Raw genomic sequence first — 21796 nt, 5'->3', positions numbered from 1 at the left:
ATGTCTGACTGCTTTCTCTTTACACTTCGAGGGCCAACTCACTTTACCTATTTGAAGTCAAATTTGTATTTCACGTGAATACTTTTTAGAGTTTGTACTTTTCATTATCAGAACCTTTTGTTACAATATAGTTATTCAAAATTCATCCCTTCAACAAACATTAATTTCGTGTTAACAATGCCTCAGGCGTTCATCTAAGTGTTGGAGGCACAGAAAAGGAGAGATGCAGTCTGTGACCCTCACAAGTCATGGCCTCCTGAGGACAGCGGATCTTCCAACAGGCACACAGGCAATCTGATCAGGACTACGGCAATGCTGGGCACAGACCAACAGAGCAGGAATCTGCCTAATGTAGAGCAGGAGGGAATAAATAATCAGGATGGGGAGGGGTGGAAGCCACAAGCACACAATGCCAGAAAGTTAGGCGTATGCCCCGTGCGGAGAAACCTTGGCTAAGAAGATAGGATTTACTTTAAAGGCAAGGGGAAATTATCTCAAAGGCAGTGGGAGGTCCCTGAAGGGTTTTACACAAGGTAGTGACAATCAGATTTACAATTGGAAACAATAACTTGGACAGTGTGGCTAGGTTAAAAAAAGACTGGAGACAGAGAAAATAGTCGATTACTGCAGTATTTTAGGCAAGAGACAGAGATCTGGAGCAGTAGCACTGGACAAAGGAAATCCGAGAGATACTTAACACAGAATCTGAGGACCTAACGATCAAGTGTGTTTCATTAAGATTTTTAAGAGAAACATTTTATACATCAAGAAAGAAAAAACGCTGTCAATGAAACTATGAGATGATGCTTTTTTTTTTCATTTGGAATTTTCATTTTATACTTATAGAAAGAACTGTTTTAAACTGATGGACATCATACATCATTCTGCTTTTTGTATCTTTCTTTTTGTTTCAATGTCATATCAAGTGAGATCCTTTTGAAGATATTTAACCCAGTAATTAAGACCAACAAATACAGCATCCAACTCACATAATTCAACTGAATTAACAACAACAGGAAAAGTTGTGACCAAGTTCACACACAGTAGGCAATGAGAACTGTCATGATCGTTGCCTGGCTAATGGAACTTCTAAAACTCATACTGATTTCAGAGACATTAAAATGGGAAAAAACATACAATTTGGAATCAATGAACCATTACCATGTGTACACATCTTCTCTCCCCAACTACTGAAAAGCTTAAGGGCAGGGTCAAACCTAATTTATTTTTGCCCCTACAGGGCCTAGTACAAAGCTGTGAGCACTTTGGTTACTCAAGAAATATTTGTTTATTAAAGAACACAGTAAATGTTTATAACATCCCTGGGCAGTCAGTGGGGCCGTGCTGAATACGGATTTGGTACAGGTATGTGTTTCTGAGTGATTTCAGTGGCTGCAAGCTATTCCACTGGATTTTATTTTCCAAGTCACTTCATTCTCTTTTAAGGAAGAATAATTAAAAGGTAAAAGTAACACCTTATACCAGTAGGTCTCACATATTAGTGAATACAAGAATTAACAGGAGAGTTTACTGAAAATGCATATTCTCAAACCTCAACACAGTAAGTTTGTTTCAGCAGAATCTGGGGCAGAGTCCAGGAAGCTATATTTTAATAAAGATGCACCAAAACCCAACTTATGCCTCAGAATTCCACCAAAAGCTGTTCTTCAGCAATGGCCCATGGAAGGCCAAGAGGTGAAGAACCACCATCCCGGGCACCCCTGCCCCCAAAACCCATGATCACGGCGACAAGTCCCCGCCCCTCACACAGCTAAGCATCAGCACAAAACTGGCTCACACCAAGGAAACGTGAACAAAGTTACAAGGATCACTTCTAAGTCAGAGCTTTTTAGAAGCAGGAATGCCTCCTCCAAGCTTTCTTCTCCTTTCATCTCACTGATTAGATACAGATAACAATAAAACTCTAAAAGATCACAGAGACCCAAGACCAAAGAAACAGATCCCTGAGTTATTTCATAAAGAACTGCCTTCCAACTATGACCCTCCGCTATAGAGCGTTAAATGAATAAAAAGGAACTCTATTAGGTATGTCACTAAAATTAGGAGTTGCTTACAAGCAGTTAGCATGTCCTTAACTAAGAGATTACTCATGTGTGTCATTCCTACAACAGGGTAACTGCATACTCACGTACATGTTCATTTAATCAGTGAAATGTACTGAGAGCCCATTACATGTTGACAACAGAATCACAAGCAAAAACACATGCAATCCTTATCCTCATGAAGCTCAAAACTACTCGAGCTCTAGGTTTCTGTGTTGGGTTACTGGGATGGGTCAGAAAAAAACAATCAAACAATATAAAGAAATAGAACTTTCACTCCCAATCAAGACAGAGTAATACGAATCATACTTACCACTCCGACTGATACAATTAAAAAACTGGAAAAAATATATGAACAATGATTTTTTAAGACATTGGACATCAGACAACAAGGACAGTGATCCTCCAGAAATGGGAAACAAACAAGGTGAGCCCTATAATTTCCCTAGCTCATCACCTGAAAAGATGAAAGTATTATTAGACAAGGGTTACAAGAGCTATCAAATTGTACTTCATATGTTCAAGAAGCCAGAGGAAAGACTGAACATGTTAGACAAAGCAAGGAAAATATTAAAAAGACCCAGATCAAACTTTCAGAAATGAAAAATATAATGTCTGAGATAAAAAAATAGACTGTATAGGATTAACAGATTAGATATTACAGAAGAAAAGAGTAATGATATTGAAGACATAGCAATAGAAACTATCCACCATAAAACAGAGAGAAAAAAGATTAAAAAACAGGTGACTAGAGCACCAGTGAGCTGTGGGACAACCTGAAGCTGTCTAATGTCCTGAAACAGAAGTCCCAAAGGAGAGGAGAATGAGGTACAAGTTTTTGAAGAACTAATGGCCAAAACCTCCCAAATTCTGTGAAAACTAACAAACTACAAATTCAAGCTCATCAAATCCCACGCACAGGAAACCTGAAAAGAACTACCCCAAGGCACACCGTGCTCAAAATGCTTGTAGGCAGTGATAAAGAAGAATATCACACCACACACAGAGCAACAAGGCAAGGATGACAGCTGACCTCTTGTGGGAAATAACACAAACTAGAAGACACAGGAGTAACATCTTTAAAGTACTAAAAGAAAAAAACTATCAATCTAAAAATCTTCAGCCAATGAAAATGTCTTTTAAAAATACGCATAGTGGTTAAGTTCGCACACTCCACTTTGGCAGCTTGGGGTTCAAGGGTTTGGATCCTGGACATAGACCTACACACTGCTCATCAAGCCATGCTGTTGGCATCCAGATACAAGATAGAGGAAGACTGGCACAGATGTTAGCTCAAGGCCAATCTTCCTCACCAAAAAAAAACCCCCCAAAAAAGAAGCAAAAAATAGACCTTTTCAGATATACAACTAAAAATAATTTATCACAAGTGAACACTCACAACAAAAATGTTAAAGGATAACCTTTGAGTAGAAAGAAAATGATATGAGATAGCAATCTGGATCCAGAAGAAGGAATCAAGAGCACTGGAAATGGTAGCTACATGGGTAAACATAAAGATTCTTTCTTATTATTTAAATTCCTTTAAAAGATAATCAACTGTTTAATGCAAAAATAGTAACAATGTACTGTGGAGTTTAAAACATGAAAGAGTAAAATGTACGACAACCACAGCACAAAGGTGGGAGGGGAAAGACAGAAGCATACTTTTGCAAGGTTCTTGCACTAGATGTGAAGTAGTACCACGTTGTTACAAGGCAGATGCTGATTATTAAAGACATATATGTTATAAACCCTGAAGCAATCACTAACTTAGCACAAGAAAGATATATAGTTAATGAGCCAAAGGAGATAAGATGAAATGAAAACAATACGGAATTAATCCAAAAGGCATAAAAGGAGGAAAAAGAAACAAAAGAGACAAAGAGAAAACAGTAAAATGGCAGATTTAAACCAAACCATATCAATATCACATTAAACGTAAATGGTCTAAACATACCATTTAGAAGGCAGAGATTATTAGAAAGAATAAAAAAGTAAGACCTAACTATATGCTGCCTACAAGAAACCCACTTTAAATAGAAAGACAAAAACAGATTAAAATTAAAAGTAAAAGGATGTTAAAATTTTAATGATCTGGCCTCTCTTAAAACAATAACCAGAATAAGGAAAATGGCTGCTGACAGAATTTTGATTCACAAGTTGCCATAACTCAGGAAACATTTTCATATTCAAGAGTTCTTTCCAAGCTTGCGCTCTAAGTAAGCATTAATGCTATCTTGTACTCTTCATAATAAAATTCACCATACATATGTGTTCGCACATCATTATCATTTCAATTACCTCAACAGTACCTCTAAATACAGCAAATTAAAGATTTCAAAAGAAATTCCCAACTTGAGCTAAGAAATTAGCAATCTGTACTGATCAATAAGTAACCACAATGTACTCTAAAAGGTGGATATATATGCTCAATAGTTTACCTCTATATAAACTGTGATTTCACTCACTACTGTGTATTAAGACAGAGTCTGAGCAGATGGTAGAAGCCAAATACAACCAAATCTCACCAGACCCTGCCCTTTAAAGGGAAAAAATTAAAAAGGCCATTGATTTTTATTTCTCATAAAATACATTTAACCAAAAATGACAACACATCTGCAAGACTGTTTAACCATTAGCCACTGATTAAAGTGTTTATAAAGAGACAGATGTGCCGGGCATTGCACTGCATGATGCCAGGCCCTGGGGATACAAAAGTCAATGTCATGCTCTTGAGAGACAAGACTGTTTAACCATTAGCCACTGATTAAAGTGTTTATAAAGAGACAGATGTGCCGGGCATTGCACTGCATGATGCCAGGCCCTGGGGATACAAAAGTCAATGTCATGCTCTTGAGAGACAAGACTGTTTAACCATTAGCCACTGATTAAAGTGTTTATAAAGAGACAGATGTGCCGGGCATTGCACTGCATGATGCCAGGCCCTGGGGATACAAAAGTCAATGTCATGCTCTTGAGAGACAAGTCTGGTGGGAGAGGGTGAGAATATCTGTTTGCAAAATGTCATAAGATGCTGGAATTACACCTATAGGATGTTTGCCCTCTCTTCTCAATTTTCTGAACATGAATCAGTCCATTTCACCTAAGTTGTGAATGTGCATATGCAGAGTTGTTCATATTAATCTTTCTACTTCTGATGTCTTCAGGCCCTGTAGCAACACCCCGTTTTATTCCTGATACTGATAATCCGTGTCTTCCATCTTTTTTTGTCACTCTTGCTAGAGGTTTGTCAATTTTATTATTTTTTTAAAGCACCAGCACTTTGTTTCATTCATCTTCTCTAGTTTTTCTGTCGTCGATTTCACTGATTTCTGCTCTTATCTTTATCATTTCCTTCCCTCTGTTTGTTCTGGTTTTACTTTGCTCTTCCTTTTCTAGGTTCTTAAAGTGGAAGCTTAGATTGTTGATTTGAGACTTTTCCTTTCTTCTAATGTATGAATATATAGTGTTATAAATTTCTCTCTGAACTTTAATTACGGTCTCAAAAAAAGAATAAGATACGGCCACAAATTTGGGAATAATAGCAGAACTTTTAAAGACAACCAAGTGGGAAATAGAACAAAATACCAAGAAAAGTCAGTTCTCCAAAGTAAGATAGAGAAAATATTCAAACCCAGCTAAGTGGCAAAGGTAACAGTACTAAAACAACTCCTCGAAACACAGTGACTGAGACTGTATGACTTCAAGTAAATAACCATAAAGTCAGCCACAAACAAGGAGGGAAAAACCCACACACAGAACACAACCCACCAAACCTGCATTAGAGAGAACTCAAGACAGGGAGCAGAATCCAGGGGCACGAGAAGAGTTTCAGAATCTCATTTCGGCAGCTGGCACTCCTGGATGAGCTTCTTCAGTCTCAGACACTTTCACAGATTCCTAATGCTGCCCAGCGGGAGGGGAGGCCGTGCACATGTGAAGTTTAAGTGGAGATCTGCAATGGTCTCATTTGAGTTGTCCCACTCCATGGGTAAATATTAATTTTGAATATAATATATGAAAGAATAAAATATCTTTTTGCTTACCCTCTGAGCTTTTGCAAGTTCTTCTTTTAATCTTTCATAGCCCTTTTCTCTGACTTCCAAAACAGACGGGCTTCGTAAACGAGACAGACTGTCAGTACTCAACCCAAATATATCATCACTGCCATCACAAGCCTCTGTTACAGTGGCACCCTGTAAGAACTCCCTCTCTGCATTACAGGTGTCTTTTCTTGAAGTTAATTTAGTTAACCCAGCTGTGACTCCAGAGGCAGGACAAGGCGCCGGGTCTGTCACATGGATGCTGCAAAGGAGAGTTCAGAAGACATCAGCAAATGCTCAAACGGAACTGGCACAAACGCACAGGTCCCAAACTGCACTAGCCAATCTGACAGCCACTATATTTAAACAACAGTGTGTCCTCAGTCAAAGCAATCACATTTCAAGTCCTTAAGAGCCCATGTGGCTAATGGCTATCACCTCAGCACAGAAACAGAACGTTTTAATCTAGAACAGGGGTCGGCAAACTAAACACAGGCTAAACCCAGCCTGCCGCCTGCTTTTACAAGGCCCCCAAGCCAACGAGGATGTTTACATTTTCAAATGGTTGGAAAAAAATAAAAATAATAATATTTTGTGGCACAAGAAAATTACATGAAACTGAAGATTCCGTGTCCACACGTAAAGTTTTACTGGAGCCTGTTCACCCACGTCCTGTCTGCGACTCTTGCGCACTTTAACAGCAGAGCTGAATGGCTGCCAGAGGCTGGACGGCCCTAAACCACTTACTCTCTGGCCCTTCACATAAAAGCTTTGTGAGCCTTGCTCCTGAACACTGACATGCACTGCTCTTCATGGGCAAGCTTACATTCTTCAAATTTTCTAAGATAATAAAATTTAAAATAAGGTAACCAAGCAAGCTGTCCATTGCTTAATACAATACTCCAAAATAAGCATTTTGATGATCTCTTACCTGACACTAGGTATTTCTGCACAATTTAAGTGTCTGGGGGATGAATACACAGGTTGTGTAGGAAGGTTGGAAACATCTAAGGCGTTAGCTGGAATGGGGGCAGAGCACAAAGCTGACGGGTGCGGCCGGTAGATGACGCCTGGTGAGGTAGTCTGCTCTTGAGTTCCCGGTTCACGCACACCAAGAAGGTCCGGAGAAGTAGGAGAAGCAAGGTTTACTTCATGGAAGCCTTCCAAGGGGTCACAAGCCATAGCAAAGCCTCATCATAAGATAACCTACGCTAAGACAAAAGGCAGGTGATTATTTTGAGACAGTGGCATTTACAATTAAATTAAGATGTGTAAATTATAAAACGCATCTAAGAGCCCATTATAAAGCATAGATGTACAACAAAGGAAATAGAAAAAAAAACTACACTCATTTAACATTTATTAAGTGACTTCAGAGTATACATAATACAAAAGGCAAACCATCAGATTTGGAATAAACTTGAAAGTGATAGCTACGCTGTTCAAGTGAGCACAACTAGGGGCCAGCCTAGTGGCGCAGTGGTTAAGTTCACACGCTCTGCTTCAGCGGCCCAGAGTTCACTGGTTTGGATCCTGGGCATGGACCTCCACACCGCTCATCAAGCCATGGTGAGGTGGTGTCCTACACAGAAGAACTAGAATGACCTACAACTAGGATATACAACTATGCACTGGGACTTTGGGGAGGGAAAAAAAAAAAGTACAATTAATAAGTAAGGAGGAATGAATAAAAATTTGCTAGATATTTTTAAGTTTGCTATTGTATGGGACGTTGGCTGGAACAGGCAGAAGAGACAGTAAAGCGATGCACACACTTGGAATGAGACAGATCTAAGTTCAATTAGCTGTTCTCTTCTGCCTCATCCTGACGACGTGACTTTGGATGAGTCAGTGTTTTGTCTTTTCTTTTTTATTTTGAAATAATTTCAAATTTACCTAAGAGTTGCAGAACTCTTGTATATCTTACACCCAGATTACAAATCGTTAACATTTTGGAACCATCTGAGAAGAGGTTTCAGACATGATGCCCACTGTCCCTTAATATCTCAAGATATATATATCCTCAGTATGAGGACAGTCTGCTATCTAACCACAAAGCCATCATCAAAATCAGGAAGTTAGCACTGATCAATATTACCGTCTAATCAACAGACACCAGTCAAACTTCACTGACTGTCCTAATACCTTCCTTTATAAGTCCAGGTTCCAATCCAGGGTAATGTATTACATCTCCCTAAGCCTTAAATTTCTCTTCTGATGGGATGCAAATGGGGACAACAATACTCCCTCCTTCTCCAGGGTGCTGTGAGGATTAGAGGGGATAATCCACGGAAAGCCCCTGGTACAAAGTTCGGCCTCAGTAAACACTTATCACAATCAGCCATTAACACTAACACGGATGCTTCCATTTCTCCCTAAGCAAAAAACAGTTCATAAAACTACTCAGTTACATCCCGAACTTACATGAAAACTAAAACGTGTACCACTCAAGTTTCTCACTTGAGGAATCTAAAAGAAATCCTATAAATCCTTTACTGATTTCCTAGTATCTACAGAATGAAGTCCAAACTTATTAGCCTGAAAATCAAGGTCTTCTGTGACCTTGATCTGAACCCAACCTCTCTTCCCAGTTTTTTCCTTCCTACAATAGTACTTTGACAATCTTGAGTGATACCTTCCCAGAACTTCCCAAAATTCCCAAACACAAGCACCAATAGAGCACATAATTACTTCATAAAATACATACTCTTAATAACAAGTGTTCAAAATAAGGCAAGTAGGGAACAACAAAGGCTGCAGTAAATTTGGGAAAGAAGAGAGCTGACCAAATATTCACATAGTTTCTCAAAATTACAGATTACTACATGTCACAGACTGGACAATCAAGATTGAAACCACTAAATCTACAAGTGCCAAATTTCAAATCCAAGAGATTTTTTTTTATTGTTTTTATTGTTGTTGTTACTGCTGTCAAGTCGATTCTGACTCCTGGCATCCCTGTGTCCAGCGGAGGGGACCCGCCTGTCTGTCTGCGCCATCCTCTCCCCTGCCCGTGCTTATCAGACAGTGCTCCACTGTGTTCACAGGGTTTTCATGGCCACTTTTTTCGCAAGTGGGTGGCCAGGTCCCTCTTCCTAGTCTGTCTCAGTCTAGCAGCTCCGCTGAAAGCTGTCCACCACAGGTGACCCTGCAGATATTTGAAATCCCAGTGACAGAGCTTTCAGCATCACAGCCACACGCAGCCGCCACAGGAAGACAACTGACAGATGGGAAGTGTCGTCCCTGACTGGGCCACGAGCCCAGGTCACAGGCGTGAGAGCACCAGATCTTAACCACCAGACACCAGGCTTTCTTCATTGTAGCAAAGGGTAACTTCAATCCTCAAAATGAAACCAATTCTTGTTTTTCATCTAAAATACTCACTGCGCCAAATGAAAGATCATATTAACAAGGAATTTAAAGTATTTACTACTCAATTATAATTTATTATTTTTTCATCCAAAAGAATGCTGCTCACTCCTTATTCATAATACACACACATGAACACACACCAAGCAAACATATGACCTGAATATTTCATTTTCACGTGAATACAGTTTACTAATTAATTCACTTCAGGGTAGAAAACAGGTTTCCACTGAACTCTGGCATTTTATCAGTGACTATGTATGATAGCTCCCTTCTCCTACACACGCACTTCTCATTCACCTCTCTATGCCTCAGAGGTTCACCAATCATAAAGCATGCAGAATCTGCGTGTCTGGAAATGCAAAACGGTACCAATCCTATGGGGGAAAATTCGACAATATCTAGCAAAATGAGAGATTTATTAAACCTATGACCCAGCATGCCCACTTTGAGAGCTTTATCCCAAAGACGAACTGGCAAAATAAAAAAAGAAAAGACACATGCATAAGGTTAGCAGCATTAGCAAAAGACTGATAGAATGAACCAACACACACCCTCATAATGAAGCACCAGACAGCTGTAAAAGGAAAGGAATGACATCTACATACTGCTACGCAGTCATCTTGGGGAGCTACTGACAAGTTAAAAAACAGAATAACTGTATATAGTAAGCTCCCTTTAAGAAAAAAATACAAGTTTATTTATATGTTTACATAACATACATACATATATGTATGTATTACCTGTATTTTAGAAGTGGAAGGATAAACCAAAAACTAATAAAAATAGTTACCTATAGCAAAAGGGGACAGGCACAAAACTAGTCTTTTCTGAATGGACCATGCCTTGTAGGTTTGAATTTGAGCTTGGAACCATGTAAATGATAAAACAAAATTAAATGTTAGAAAAGAATCCCTAAAAATGAAACAAATGAACCTAGGTGTATATTGAAATGGTAGCTTAACCACATAGAAAAGAGCTATTGCAAATGATTTTAAAACATAGCAATAAAACTGTGCATCCTAGTGGAACATATTGTAAGGACAAAAGAAACGAAAGAAATCATAACCGACTCTCAGTAATCACAGCAGTAACAATCCTGATGTTGCTATTCTGAAACTATTACATACAATAAGATTAAGCAAATAAGTTATGTTAATGTAATCTGGAACTAAGATTTTCAGCATATAAGAAATTTAAATACAAAATCAAAGAAGCTAAAACTCTGGAGAAGTCCTAAATTTGAATCAGAAATATCAGAAAAAAATTTCTATTAAAAAACAATTCCTAACTTTATCCACTGTGAAGGGATAACAGCAGCAACTAATTCAGGAGCGGCGAGTGCCTCTCGTGCCCAAGACAGCATTTCCTGCAAAAGAGAACAGGAGCTCCTCGGAAAATGGCCCAGCCCGGGGCAGGGACAAACAGACCCTGGGAACATCTTTCCACCAGGAAGCAAGAAAGCCATTCAAGACCACTGGACAGCATCACTGACCAGAGGGACAACCTGAACACCAAAAAGGACGGTATCTGTGAAGACTTGAAACAGAAACATTTTTAAATCCATGACTTCCTGAGAGTAAAAATAAGACGAAAACAAAATCTCACTGGTCCCCTTTGACTGGTGCTATGGAACCAGTTCATTATTTTGAAAACTGGTAAATAAAGGATTTATCCTGACTTCCCTGAACAACAGGAAACTAAAGAGTTTATGAGAAAAAGTCCTTCCTTTTAAAAGAATTCCATTTACTAAATACAACTTTGCCATCCTAATGAAATCATGGGTCTGGGCAGTAATTATCAACAGCTATTGAAACCCTAAGGTAAAAATCTATCTGGGGAACTCTACAGTTCCTGGATCGGAGTGATAGTACCTGAACTTACTGATGACATCTATCACAAAGAGGGAGACAGTCAGACTTGAGGATCGTGTGGTGAAAGAGGAAATGAACACCCATCCATGAAGCATCCCGCCCCCTAAGAAAAAGAAACGACCCCAATCCAATTAAGCCTCTAGGTCTTCACCAGCTCGCAGGAAATATCGAGGAGAGAGGAACATATTAAACACCACAGGGACGAAAACAGTAAAGTCTAGACTTCGGGAAGCTCGACTGAACAAACCACATGGTTTTTTCAGTAAATAAGCCGGAAAAAAAGAGGTAGAAGAGATTTCTAGATTTAAAAAGATACTTAAGAGATATAACTAAATACAACATGTGGACCTTGTTTGGATTCTTATGTGAATAAACCAAGTGTAAAAACAAATATTATGAGACAATCAAGGGAATGTAAACACAGGATATTACTGATAGTATTATGAAGTATCGTCAATTTTTAGGGATAGTAATGGCACTGTGGTTATGTAAAAAAAAAACCTGTATCTTTTAGAGACACACACTAAAGTACTTATAAGATGAAATAAAATTACTTTGATTTGCTTCAAAATAACCCGGGGAGAGAGAGGGAATGGGGGGCTGAGCCATCCAATTACCAGTCCCCAGCACGCAGAATTACAGGGCAGCGTCTCCATCATGGGAGCTAATGTCACTGAGCATTTAGTAACATCAGGTTCCAGCTGCAGCTGCGGGTGGCTGGGATGAAAACCCATGGCCATCAGACTCCAGGGGCCCGTCTGCGCACCACCACAACGCGCGACACCACTGGCACCGCCCTGCCATTCCACTGTTACATGGTTCTAACAAAAACGCTTCCCCTTAAGTTGAAGTCAAATGCACGGTCCCTGCAACATTCACCCTACTTTTCCTATATATACACACAGTGTTTCAGCTATTCTTTCAACAAGCACTTACTGAGGGCCTACTATGTGCCAGGCTCTGGGGAAAGAAGATGAAAGACTTTCTCTACTCCCAAATACTATCAATACAGCAGAAGAGATAGACAAGTAGAGGCGATGATACAGTGTGATAAACACCACAGGAGATGCAAACGCATGGAGAGAGCACACAGGAGGGCTGGCAAGTCAGAGGAAAGGACTTCCTGAGAAACTAAAGCTGAAGACCAGAAGAACAAGCAGTAATTAATGAGACAGACAAAGCCCTTGGAAGGGCTTTCCAGGCTCATCTGAGGTGTGAAAGCAAAGCATTTACGGAAAATACAAATATCGCGTAAACTGGAACAAACGCTACAGACATGAGAAACAAGCCTCAGAGAGGGGCAGGTCTGAATCTGCCTTCTGCAGGCGACTGGGCCAGTCTGCACCTCGGGTCTGGCCCCACATGGAGAGAACTGACAGAGAGAAAGCGTGCAGCACTTCACACAGCACCACCGAGCAGAGCCTCGACCTGCGGCGGCTTCATTCGGGGGTACATTTAAATATTACTTCAATTCAAGCCCCTTCTGAAAAGGTATTTTAAGATTAAATTTAACCCCTTTTTCAAGCACGTGAAATTTCTATAAAATGTAACTTAGCTGGTAATGAGCTGCCAACCACACTGGTCCAAAAGTCTCTGGCTCTTTAAAACACACAGAGGCTTTAAGGTTTCATATTCAAAGTTCTTACATGAGTAAAGTAAACTGCTATTTTTAAGCGGCAGTACTCTTCGCATTTAGTAATGAGTGATTTCGAGAACTAATTCCCACTGGAGATGATCCCAATTCATACACTAAACTTGTCAAGGATCACTGTCAGTACGGGAGAAGGATGACGGCATGAAATTCTTATGGGTGAATTACCAACACAGCTGGGCTGGCTTTATTATTACTCAGTTCTGAGTGATAAAGCTGATTTCCAATCAAAAGGAAAAGTGGATCAATTTGCTTCTGATCCCTGATAAGTATTTGTTATTTCTTCTTTCGAGAAGTCAGTATTATTGCAGCAAAAACAGCAGCCAATATTTACTAAAAGTTAACTATGTGTCAGTTAACTGAGTTCCTAAGAATTTCATGTGTACTACTCACTTAAGGAATGTCCAGAAAAATCCTAGTTATAAAAATTATTTTTTCTAATTAAAATGAATTTTCTAATTGAAAAAAAAAGGCACCCCTAAGACAACTCAGGAAATTAAGACAAATTACTGGTAAAATATTAATTTTCAATTAAACATCTGAAGGACATGGATAAAATGGATATGTATCATTTAAATGAAACTCAGGACCTCCATTTATGTCAGCAGTCCAAACGAACAAATAAAATCCATTTTCCCACAGAGAGCACATTCCCCTCATCTGACTTACCTTGGAAAACACAGGCTTTACTTGTAGGAAGAAACCATTTTAAAGCTGTGATTTTTATCTTTTTCCATACCAATTTAACACTGAAAATTAAATAATCTTAATTCTGTATTTACTACAATTCCTCAAAGCATGACACTCTGGCAAGTCCGTCATCTCCAGCCCAGGAGGGCATGTGGCATCGGGGCAGAGACACACCAGCACCTGCAGTGGAAGCTACGGCTCCGTCCCGACCAGGCTGAAGCTACACCTGCAGGCTCTGGCGGGTGATTAAACTCCTCTGAGCGCAAATGTTTTCACCTATTTAGTGACAGAACTGGACCCAGGGGTCCTGGGTGTGAAGTGGTGAGTGTACCTGTTAGAAGGAAGGCCAGGGTTTGCCCTCCCAAGAGGAAAAATTAACCAGCATTTGCTACTTCACCTAAAAGCCAGGACTCGCGATCAGGCTCAAATCCTAGCCGACCAGTCACAAATAAAGTGACCTCAGAGCTCTAAGTCTAAATTTCTCATCTGAAAATAGGGGTAATGACTGAACCTATCTCATAAGGTTGCCATGAGAATTAAGTCAGACAACACACAAAAAGCACTTAGCACCTACCCGCCACTTACCAATTAAAATTAGCTATTACTATGCCACAACTAGAAGGACCCACAACTAAAATATACAACTATGTACTGGGGGTATTCGGGGAGAAAAAGCAGAAATACATAAATAAATAAAATTAGTTATTACTAATTACAACATCTCTAAGGTGTTTTCTGACTAATACTTGCCAAATATCAGTACACTGTATCAGAACAAACATCATCATCAAGGAGGACAAAAAACAACGGCTGTTTTGTTGGTTTAAATATATTTTTTAAATTAAAAGCTTACTGCTGTGAATGTTCTTCCTCAACAAAGCAAGCATCTGTATATTGTATCATACATATGAAATCTATTTCACTTTTATCACGATAGAAATTAAGTAACTCAAGGTCAAAAGAAAAAGTTTAACAATTACGTAACATATTATTTTTCTCTTTTAATTTATTGACAGACTGCTGGGCGCTGGAGGGCAGGGAGAAAGGTCCAGATGCTTTCTTTAATTCCCAAATGACTTCTTAATTTAGCACGAACTATGGAAGAAACAGCTTCTGTCATTAAAAATCAGATTGTTGCTTCAACAGTGTATAATGAATTAAAGTGTTACAAATTCCATCAATTAATTCATTTCCTTGAAAGTCTTCATCAACAGTTAAAAATATATATTTATTAAATACATTTTATACATATAATTCTGGTATAAAATAAGCGTGTTTAATAAATTTTTATCGACTGTATTTGTTGGAATGGAAGGATGACTGCCAGCTGCGATTCCTCAGGGCAAATCCTGGCACTAAGTCCTAAGAACACAGGTATGAAAACGGACTAAAGAGATGGCACACAGCCTATTATGAGCCACTATATGATTACCCTGAGGATGTGGAGAGGGAAGGAGACAGAGGAGAACGTTTCAAGGAGAAGCAAAACATAAGTTAAGACTTTAAAAGCTGAATAGGAGTCCAACAGACGGGCTGGGAAACAGGACAGGACAGTCGGGGGATAAGTGTTTGGCACTAATGATACTAACAAAGGAAAAACCGACAGGAAACCAGGCTGGAGAGGCAAACGTGACAGATCATTAAAAGCTTCATTTAACACAGAAAATATTGCTTGGAGTTTATCCTGAAGAGATGGTCAGCTGTACATTTTAGAAAGTGCAGGTGTACTGTGATGTCATTAGAAAAAGGACTCCCAAAGCAATGAGGACTTAAACTAGAGAGAAGAGACTAGAGACAATTGGTTAAGAGATGACTGCACCAGCTAGGCAAGAGATTATGAAGGTCTGATGGAACGCCAAGGTCATGCATTGGGAAGTGAGGGGTGGAGGCATATATGTATATGAAAAGTATTCCGAACAACAGCTTCACTTTTATTGATACATACACATATACACACATATACATCGCTTCTTGGCCTTTTGGCTAAGATCAAGTGTACACACATATATACTACACGGTTACATTGTGTGTGTGTGACATACACACATATACACTGTATACATCATTCTAGTTACTCCTCACAGTATGCCTTTGAAATGCTTCTTATCTCTTCGTCAAGGTCAGACAGTCAATAAATAACAGCTGGGATTCAAATCCTGATGTACCTGACTCCACTCCATCTAAGAATCATTTAAAAGGTAAAACTGATTAGGGAGGGAGGGGTGGACTCAGAGAGAGGTTAGATCAAGCCAGAGGATCCCCAGGGCAGGTCTAACCAACCAGAAGCAGTGAACAATTCCAGCAGAAGAACGCAGGTTAACCCCTGAACCCTTGTCTCACTTTCCAAAAGAGAAACTGAAGTTTCCTCGAACGCACTGTTATGAATGAGCTTCTGTTACTGCTTCGTGTTGCTTCTACCCTTTCCCCCAAATTCTCTTGGCATCATCACTTCCTCCTCTATTTTGCTGCCATGCTGGGATTTTAAACACTTTTTCACCCCCCTATAGCACTTGGGGGAAAAAAGCATATAAATAAACATAAACAGAAGCTTGATTTTACCACAGTGGCTTATCCTGTGTATTTAGAAAAGCTGTGAATATTTGACTCTAAGGAATTAGTGTTAATTATTTTAAGGGTGTAACAGTATTGTAACTGATTGCCCTTCTCTTTTAGAAATTCATACTGAAAAATTTACAGATGAAATAATACAATGCTTAGAATTTGCTCAAAATAATACAGGAGGGGACAAGCAGACGGGGCAGGACTAACCACTGTTGATGGTTATTTGCACTAGATGATGGGAACTTTGAGGTTCATTACACTTTGGAGTCTACTCATTTTATTTGAAAGTCTCTGTAATTAGAAAGCTTTGAGATTTATTCAACACAATATAAATAAAAGAGAAAAAGTAAAACAAAAAAGTACATATATAAAAAATCATTTTCTAACTTTTATTATCTTAAAGTTGGTTTTCCAACCTAACATTTGGGTTGTAACCAAAAAAATTCACATTTACATTTTAAGAAGCATTTTATGCTTATAAGTGTGAATTTAATTAATAAGTCAAGGGAAAAATTAGTCAGATGATCAATGAAGCTACACAATCTTCCCACTTTTATTAAAATAGACCACAGCTAATTCCATTTACTAAGTCCACAGGACTTAAACGTGCAACTAGACATATTGAGAGATTTTAGTTATTGCAAATTCTTAAGTGAAGGGTTTCAGAAAATGCTCAGAACTTACTGGGTTACTAATATTGTCTTTAATTACAAATCCTTGGAACAGAAATATTTCAAAAAACTGTTTTGTGAGTTTCTTTTTCCTAACAGTGGAAGCCTCCTTATTTTGTATATGTAAGAATGTATGTCACCTAAACATTCAATAGGCAATGAAGCATACACTGATGGGATAAAAACAACACTAAGAGTCTTTAGAGAGGAAATGAACAGCAAAGCAGTGAAGAGCGGAGACAGTGATTCCAGCTCCCTCTGTTAAAAAAAAGAGATAAAACAGTACGTACCCTGAGAGCATCAAGACTGGAGAAACTGAGTTTTTAAAAGTTTGGGGAAACCTGAGCATTTTATCAAACTAGCTTCAGAAAACCTTCCTTCCAGTTCAGATTCTGTCACTGACCAGCTGTGTGACCTTGGGCAAGTCACTAACTTCTCTGAGTTCAAATATCATTTTCTTCTCAACAGGAAATTACTTCAAAGATTTACTTACTGTTTTCAAACTTACTTTGGTTGTTTCTTCGTATTTTATCCCTGTCAACAGGTGCCCCAGAACAAATACTCAATACGATCACTCTTCTTTAGACGCATCAAATTGCAATTCACTTTTTTAATTTGTTCTAAGCCATCATCTGCATGCTCCTGAATACTTCTAGAGCACTCTCACATTCTTGAACAAAGTTTCTTTATAGTACTAAACTGTCATTTCATATTCTTTGTGTAGAGCTTCACCAACTTCCATTATGCTCACATTTACAACCCTGTTGTTAACGACAAGCACAAATCTCTCATAAATTTGAACTATTTCAATAATTTTCATTCTTTTTCCTCTGATCTAAGAAATCTTAGCTTATGGCTACAGCTATTTAATTTTGTGTTGCTGATATCCTAAGATAAATCAAGATTACTTTCTCATTTTTTCCTAACAATGACTACATACCACTTAAGCTTATGAAACGATTTCACGTAGTTGTAAGGTGAAAGGAAAAGCAGAAGGGAAAACAGAGCTAGCAACTAACGCCACCTGCTCTACGTATCCCTCTCTCCCTCAGTGCCCACAATCCTCACTCTGAACACTCATTTCATTTCTATATCAATGCTAGATCAATTCCAACACACCCAAACATTCTTCCGCTGACCCTCCACCAGCAAACACAGCACAGTACCTAGCAGGTTGCAAGCCCAATGCTAAAGCTCTAACACAGGCGAGAGGACCCGAGCCCTGCCCTGCCCTCAAAGCGTGGGTACACTGGAGGAAGACTCCTCGTCAATAAACAGTACAACGTAAATATCAGAACTAATGGGTGCCAAAATGGAGACACATACTCGGTGCTTTGGAAGCATTAAAGGGGAAAAAAAAAAAGTAACTGGCAAAGCTAAGGACGGCAGTACAGAAAAGGAGACACGAGCTAGGAAAGAGTTTTCAAAAGCTCAGATATTTTACTTTTAGGAAATGAAGCATATTTAAATAATTAACTTAGTAACCAATTTACTACCCTTTGTTGAACTACATCTTAACCAGAACTATACTGGACAAAGATTTAGTTTGAAAAAGTGTACTCACTCAGAATATCCTCAAAGCTTTCCCTCAACACCTCAACACACAATGTCCCTACCACGCCTCAGCCTTCCTCTGCACCGTCCTCGTGGGCACTCTGCTCTCCCCAACCATCCCAGCACCGTCCTCGTGGGCACTCTGCACTCCCCAACCATCCCCCACCGTTCTCGTGGGCACTCTGCACTCCCCAACCATCCCGCACCGTCCTCGTGGGCACTCTGCACTCCCCAACCATCCCGCACCGTCTTCGTGGGCACTCTGCACTCCCCAACCATCCCCCACCGTTCTCGTGGGCACTCTGCACTCCCCAACCATCCCGCACCGTCCTCGTGGGCACTCTGCACTCCCCAACCATCCCGCACCGTCTTCGTGGGCACTCACTATAAGTACAACTACATATACGTGCACATGTGAAAAGCACCTTCTAAATCTCGAGGAACTTACAAAAGATATGGGAATGATTAAATGGCCTACCTTCCAGGCCCCTTATGAATACTTTAACCCTGGCTGCAACTTGCAGAAGAGATGCTCAATGAATACCTGATTTAAAAATCTCTGGTGACACACTAAGAATTACTTACTAGACTAATATTAACTATCTCATAAAAGCTACATTAAAAACAATTCTTCAGCGTTACAACCTACACATGAACAAGCAGTGGAGTGCAGTGGCTAAGAGCATGGACATCAAAGACAAACTGCCTGACTTCTAATCTAGTGCAGTCACCTAATTAGCTGTGTGACGCTGAGCAAGCTACACAAAGTCTCAGTTCTTCAATCTCCTCAACTATACACTGGATGCAGTACTGCCTAACGCCTGGGTCGCTGAGATAAGCTGGCACAAGGCCTGGACCAGAACCTGAAACACGGCAAGCTCTAGACTCAACAGCAGCAGCAGTGGTATCACCATCATCAAAAAACTTGGATACTTTTTAACCAGAAATACAAATGAAAACACCTTTCATCTGCCGGCCTCCTTACACACAGAGCTCCTTTACAGAAGGGCAGGTGTGGGAACGGAAGGAGCAAGCGCGGGAGGAGCTCCATCCGGGGCAGTCACACTCGTTTTTAATCCTGGCTCTGCCACTGCTCAGCTATATGACCCCCGACAACTAAGTAAACACCTGAGTAACCATAGAAACTAAGCAAACAACTGAGTAACTGTAGTCGGGGTCTCTCTGAGCCTCTCTTTATCTGTGAAATGCGATACCACCACCTACACCCCAGGAAAGTTCTGAGGACTAAAGGAGTCAAGGCACACCGTCAAGCTTGTTTGTTCCTTCTCCCTACCCCACACATCTCACATGGAGCATCTCATCTAATTCTCGTCCCACTATGAAGTTCAGATTAGGCCAAACCATAGGGAAAACAGGTGAACATGGCAAATTCATACGGTTCAGTCTAATACTATACCCATTTGCAAATGGAGAAAATAAGCTCAGAGAGATTAAATGATTTACTCAAGGTCATATGCACAGTAAATAATGGAGCTAAAACTTAAAAAAAAAAAAGATTTAATAATTTTCATTTGACCAGGTCACTAATTGGTTCAATGAGTCCTGCTCAGGAAGGGGGAAAAAGGTATAGTAACCACCATAATACATGTAAAACTAGTGTGCCTGCAAGCTTTTGTTCTACCATATTAAAAAATGTCGGGGACCCAGATTTCTAAGACCCCTTGAATTTTAAGAATTATTTGTGGTCTACGTGTGTGTTGGGGAGGGAGGGGTTGAGAGTTAAGGAAAAATTAGAGGAAAAAATATTAAAGGAAGTATATGCATAACTACAGTAATTCAAAAAGCACAACTGGGTCTAATTAGAAACTCCACTAATTAGAAACTCCACAGGCAGCCGAACACCAAATATCCATCCTGGTGAAAGGTTAGAGGTATTAACGCGACAGACGAATTATTTGCCAAACACACGAGGAAGAGTTCTACTAAATGTATCCACTTTGGTTCACAAAGGTATGCACTAACATAGTAACTTTACTGTAGCGGAAAAAGGAAACAATTCAAAGGCTTTTCTTCTATTAGCAAGAAACATACCGTTGCGGTAAAACTATGTAACTGGTGTTTACTTCCATAAATTCCACAAGGGCTGTAGGATTAGCTCACATAACCCCTATCTGGGATACAATGTCCGAACATACAAAGTCCTACCAAAACGCACAGCACTGGCAAACAAACAACAAATGTTACCAGAACGAGGTCCCAGGGACACTGGTGGCATATTTAACAGCACCAAGCATTCGCCACGACCGGCCCACAGATCCAGCCTGCCTGTTCTCCTGGACTCGCCATTCCCCTCTCCTTTTCTAAAAAGCTGCACGAACAGGAGACTCAGAGTGAGCACAAGGGCCGAGGGGGTCTCAGCAGCCACGGGCGGTCAGGGGGTCTGCGCGCACCGCCGGCGGCCGCCCCGCAATCATGCAATCGCCAGGAGGGCTCGGGGCGCCCCCCACGCGGAAGGAGCGCCGGGGGGGAACCGGCTCCCGGGGCCCCGCCGCACCTGCCGCCGCACCTGTGGCGTCCGCGCGGGCCGGGCGGGGCCCGGGTGACCCGACACGCCGCGCAGCGCGGCCCGCCCCCGGCGCCCAGCGGCCGGACGCGCCCCAGCCCGCGGGTCCCGGCCGGGGGAGCTCGGCCCGCCGCACCCGCGCCGCGCGGGGACCGGGCCTCGGGCCGAGCCGCGCCGAGGAGCCGCCGCCCGCCGCCGGCCTCCCGCCTGCCTCCCGCCCGCCTGCCTCCGCCCCACGTCCGCCGCCTCACCTGACCCACTCGGCGGCCGCCGCCCGCGCTCAGGGCAGCCGCACGCCGCACCCTGGCCGCGAGAGGCCGGCAGGACGCGGGCCCACGCCGCTCGACCCGCCCGCCGAGCGCACTGCGCGGGAGCCGGGCGGGACTGCGCCTGCGCCGGGGCGGGCCGGGGGCGGGGCCGGCTGGGGCGGGGCGGGGCCTGGGCGGGGAGCGCCCGTCCAGGCAGGGGAAGGCGGGGCCGGGGCTGGAGCCTGCGTGGGGCTGGGGCGGGGTCTGCGTGAGGCCGGGGGCGGAGCCTGCGTGCTGTGGGGCGGGGCCTGCGTGAGGCCGGGGCGGGGCCTGCGTGAGGCCGGGGGCGGAGCCTGCGTGCTGTGGGGCGGGGCCTGCGTGAGGCCGGGGGCGGGGCCTGCGTGCTGTGGGGCGGGGCCTGCGTGAGGCCGGGGCGGGGCAGCGTGGGGCCGGGGCGGGGCCTGCGTGAGGCCGGGGCGGGGCAGCGTGGGGCCGGGGCGGGGCCTGCGTGCGGCTGGAGGCGGGGCCTGCGTGAGGCGAGGCGGGG

The 21796-nt window shown here is 41.7% G+C and overlaps 1 protein-coding gene across 17 annotated transcripts in view; it reads right to left on the bottom strand.

Annotated features, from left to right (window-relative positions):
• RAB3IP (RAB3A interacting protein) overlaps window positions 1-21420 on the bottom strand; it is a 42300-nt gene extending 20880 nt beyond the window's left edge. For 4 of the 17 annotated variants that reach the window (XM_044755806.2, XM_044755807.2, XM_070495083.1 and 1 more), the window contains exons 1-3: window positions 21253-21392; window positions 7038-7312; window positions 6110-6368 (exon numbers count right to left, since the gene is read on the bottom strand). In XM_044755806.2, coding sequence (XP_044611741.1) covers window positions 6110-6368; window positions 7038-7288 — 510 coding nt within the window. In that variant the 5' untranslated portion in view covers window positions 7289-7312; window positions 21253-21392. Of the gene's footprint in view, window positions 1-6109; window positions 6369-7037; window positions 7318-17431; window positions 17685-20682; window positions 21010-21252 lie in introns of those variants that run through there. The other 13 variants (XR_011497156.1, XM_070495079.1, XM_070495081.1 and 10 more) reach the window with 9 other exon arrangements.
• Window positions 21421-21796: the final 376 nt, after the last annotated feature.

Source organism: Equus asinus, chromosome 22, assembly GCF_041296235.1.
Source record: "Equus asinus isolate D_3611 breed Donkey chromosome 22, EquAss-T2T_v2, whole genome shotgun sequence".
Lineage (NCBI taxonomy): Eukaryota > Metazoa > Chordata > Mammalia > Perissodactyla > Equidae > Equus > Equus asinus.
The sequence above is the reverse complement of the archived record's forward strand: the minus strand, read 5'-3'. Positions and strand labels throughout refer to the sequence as shown.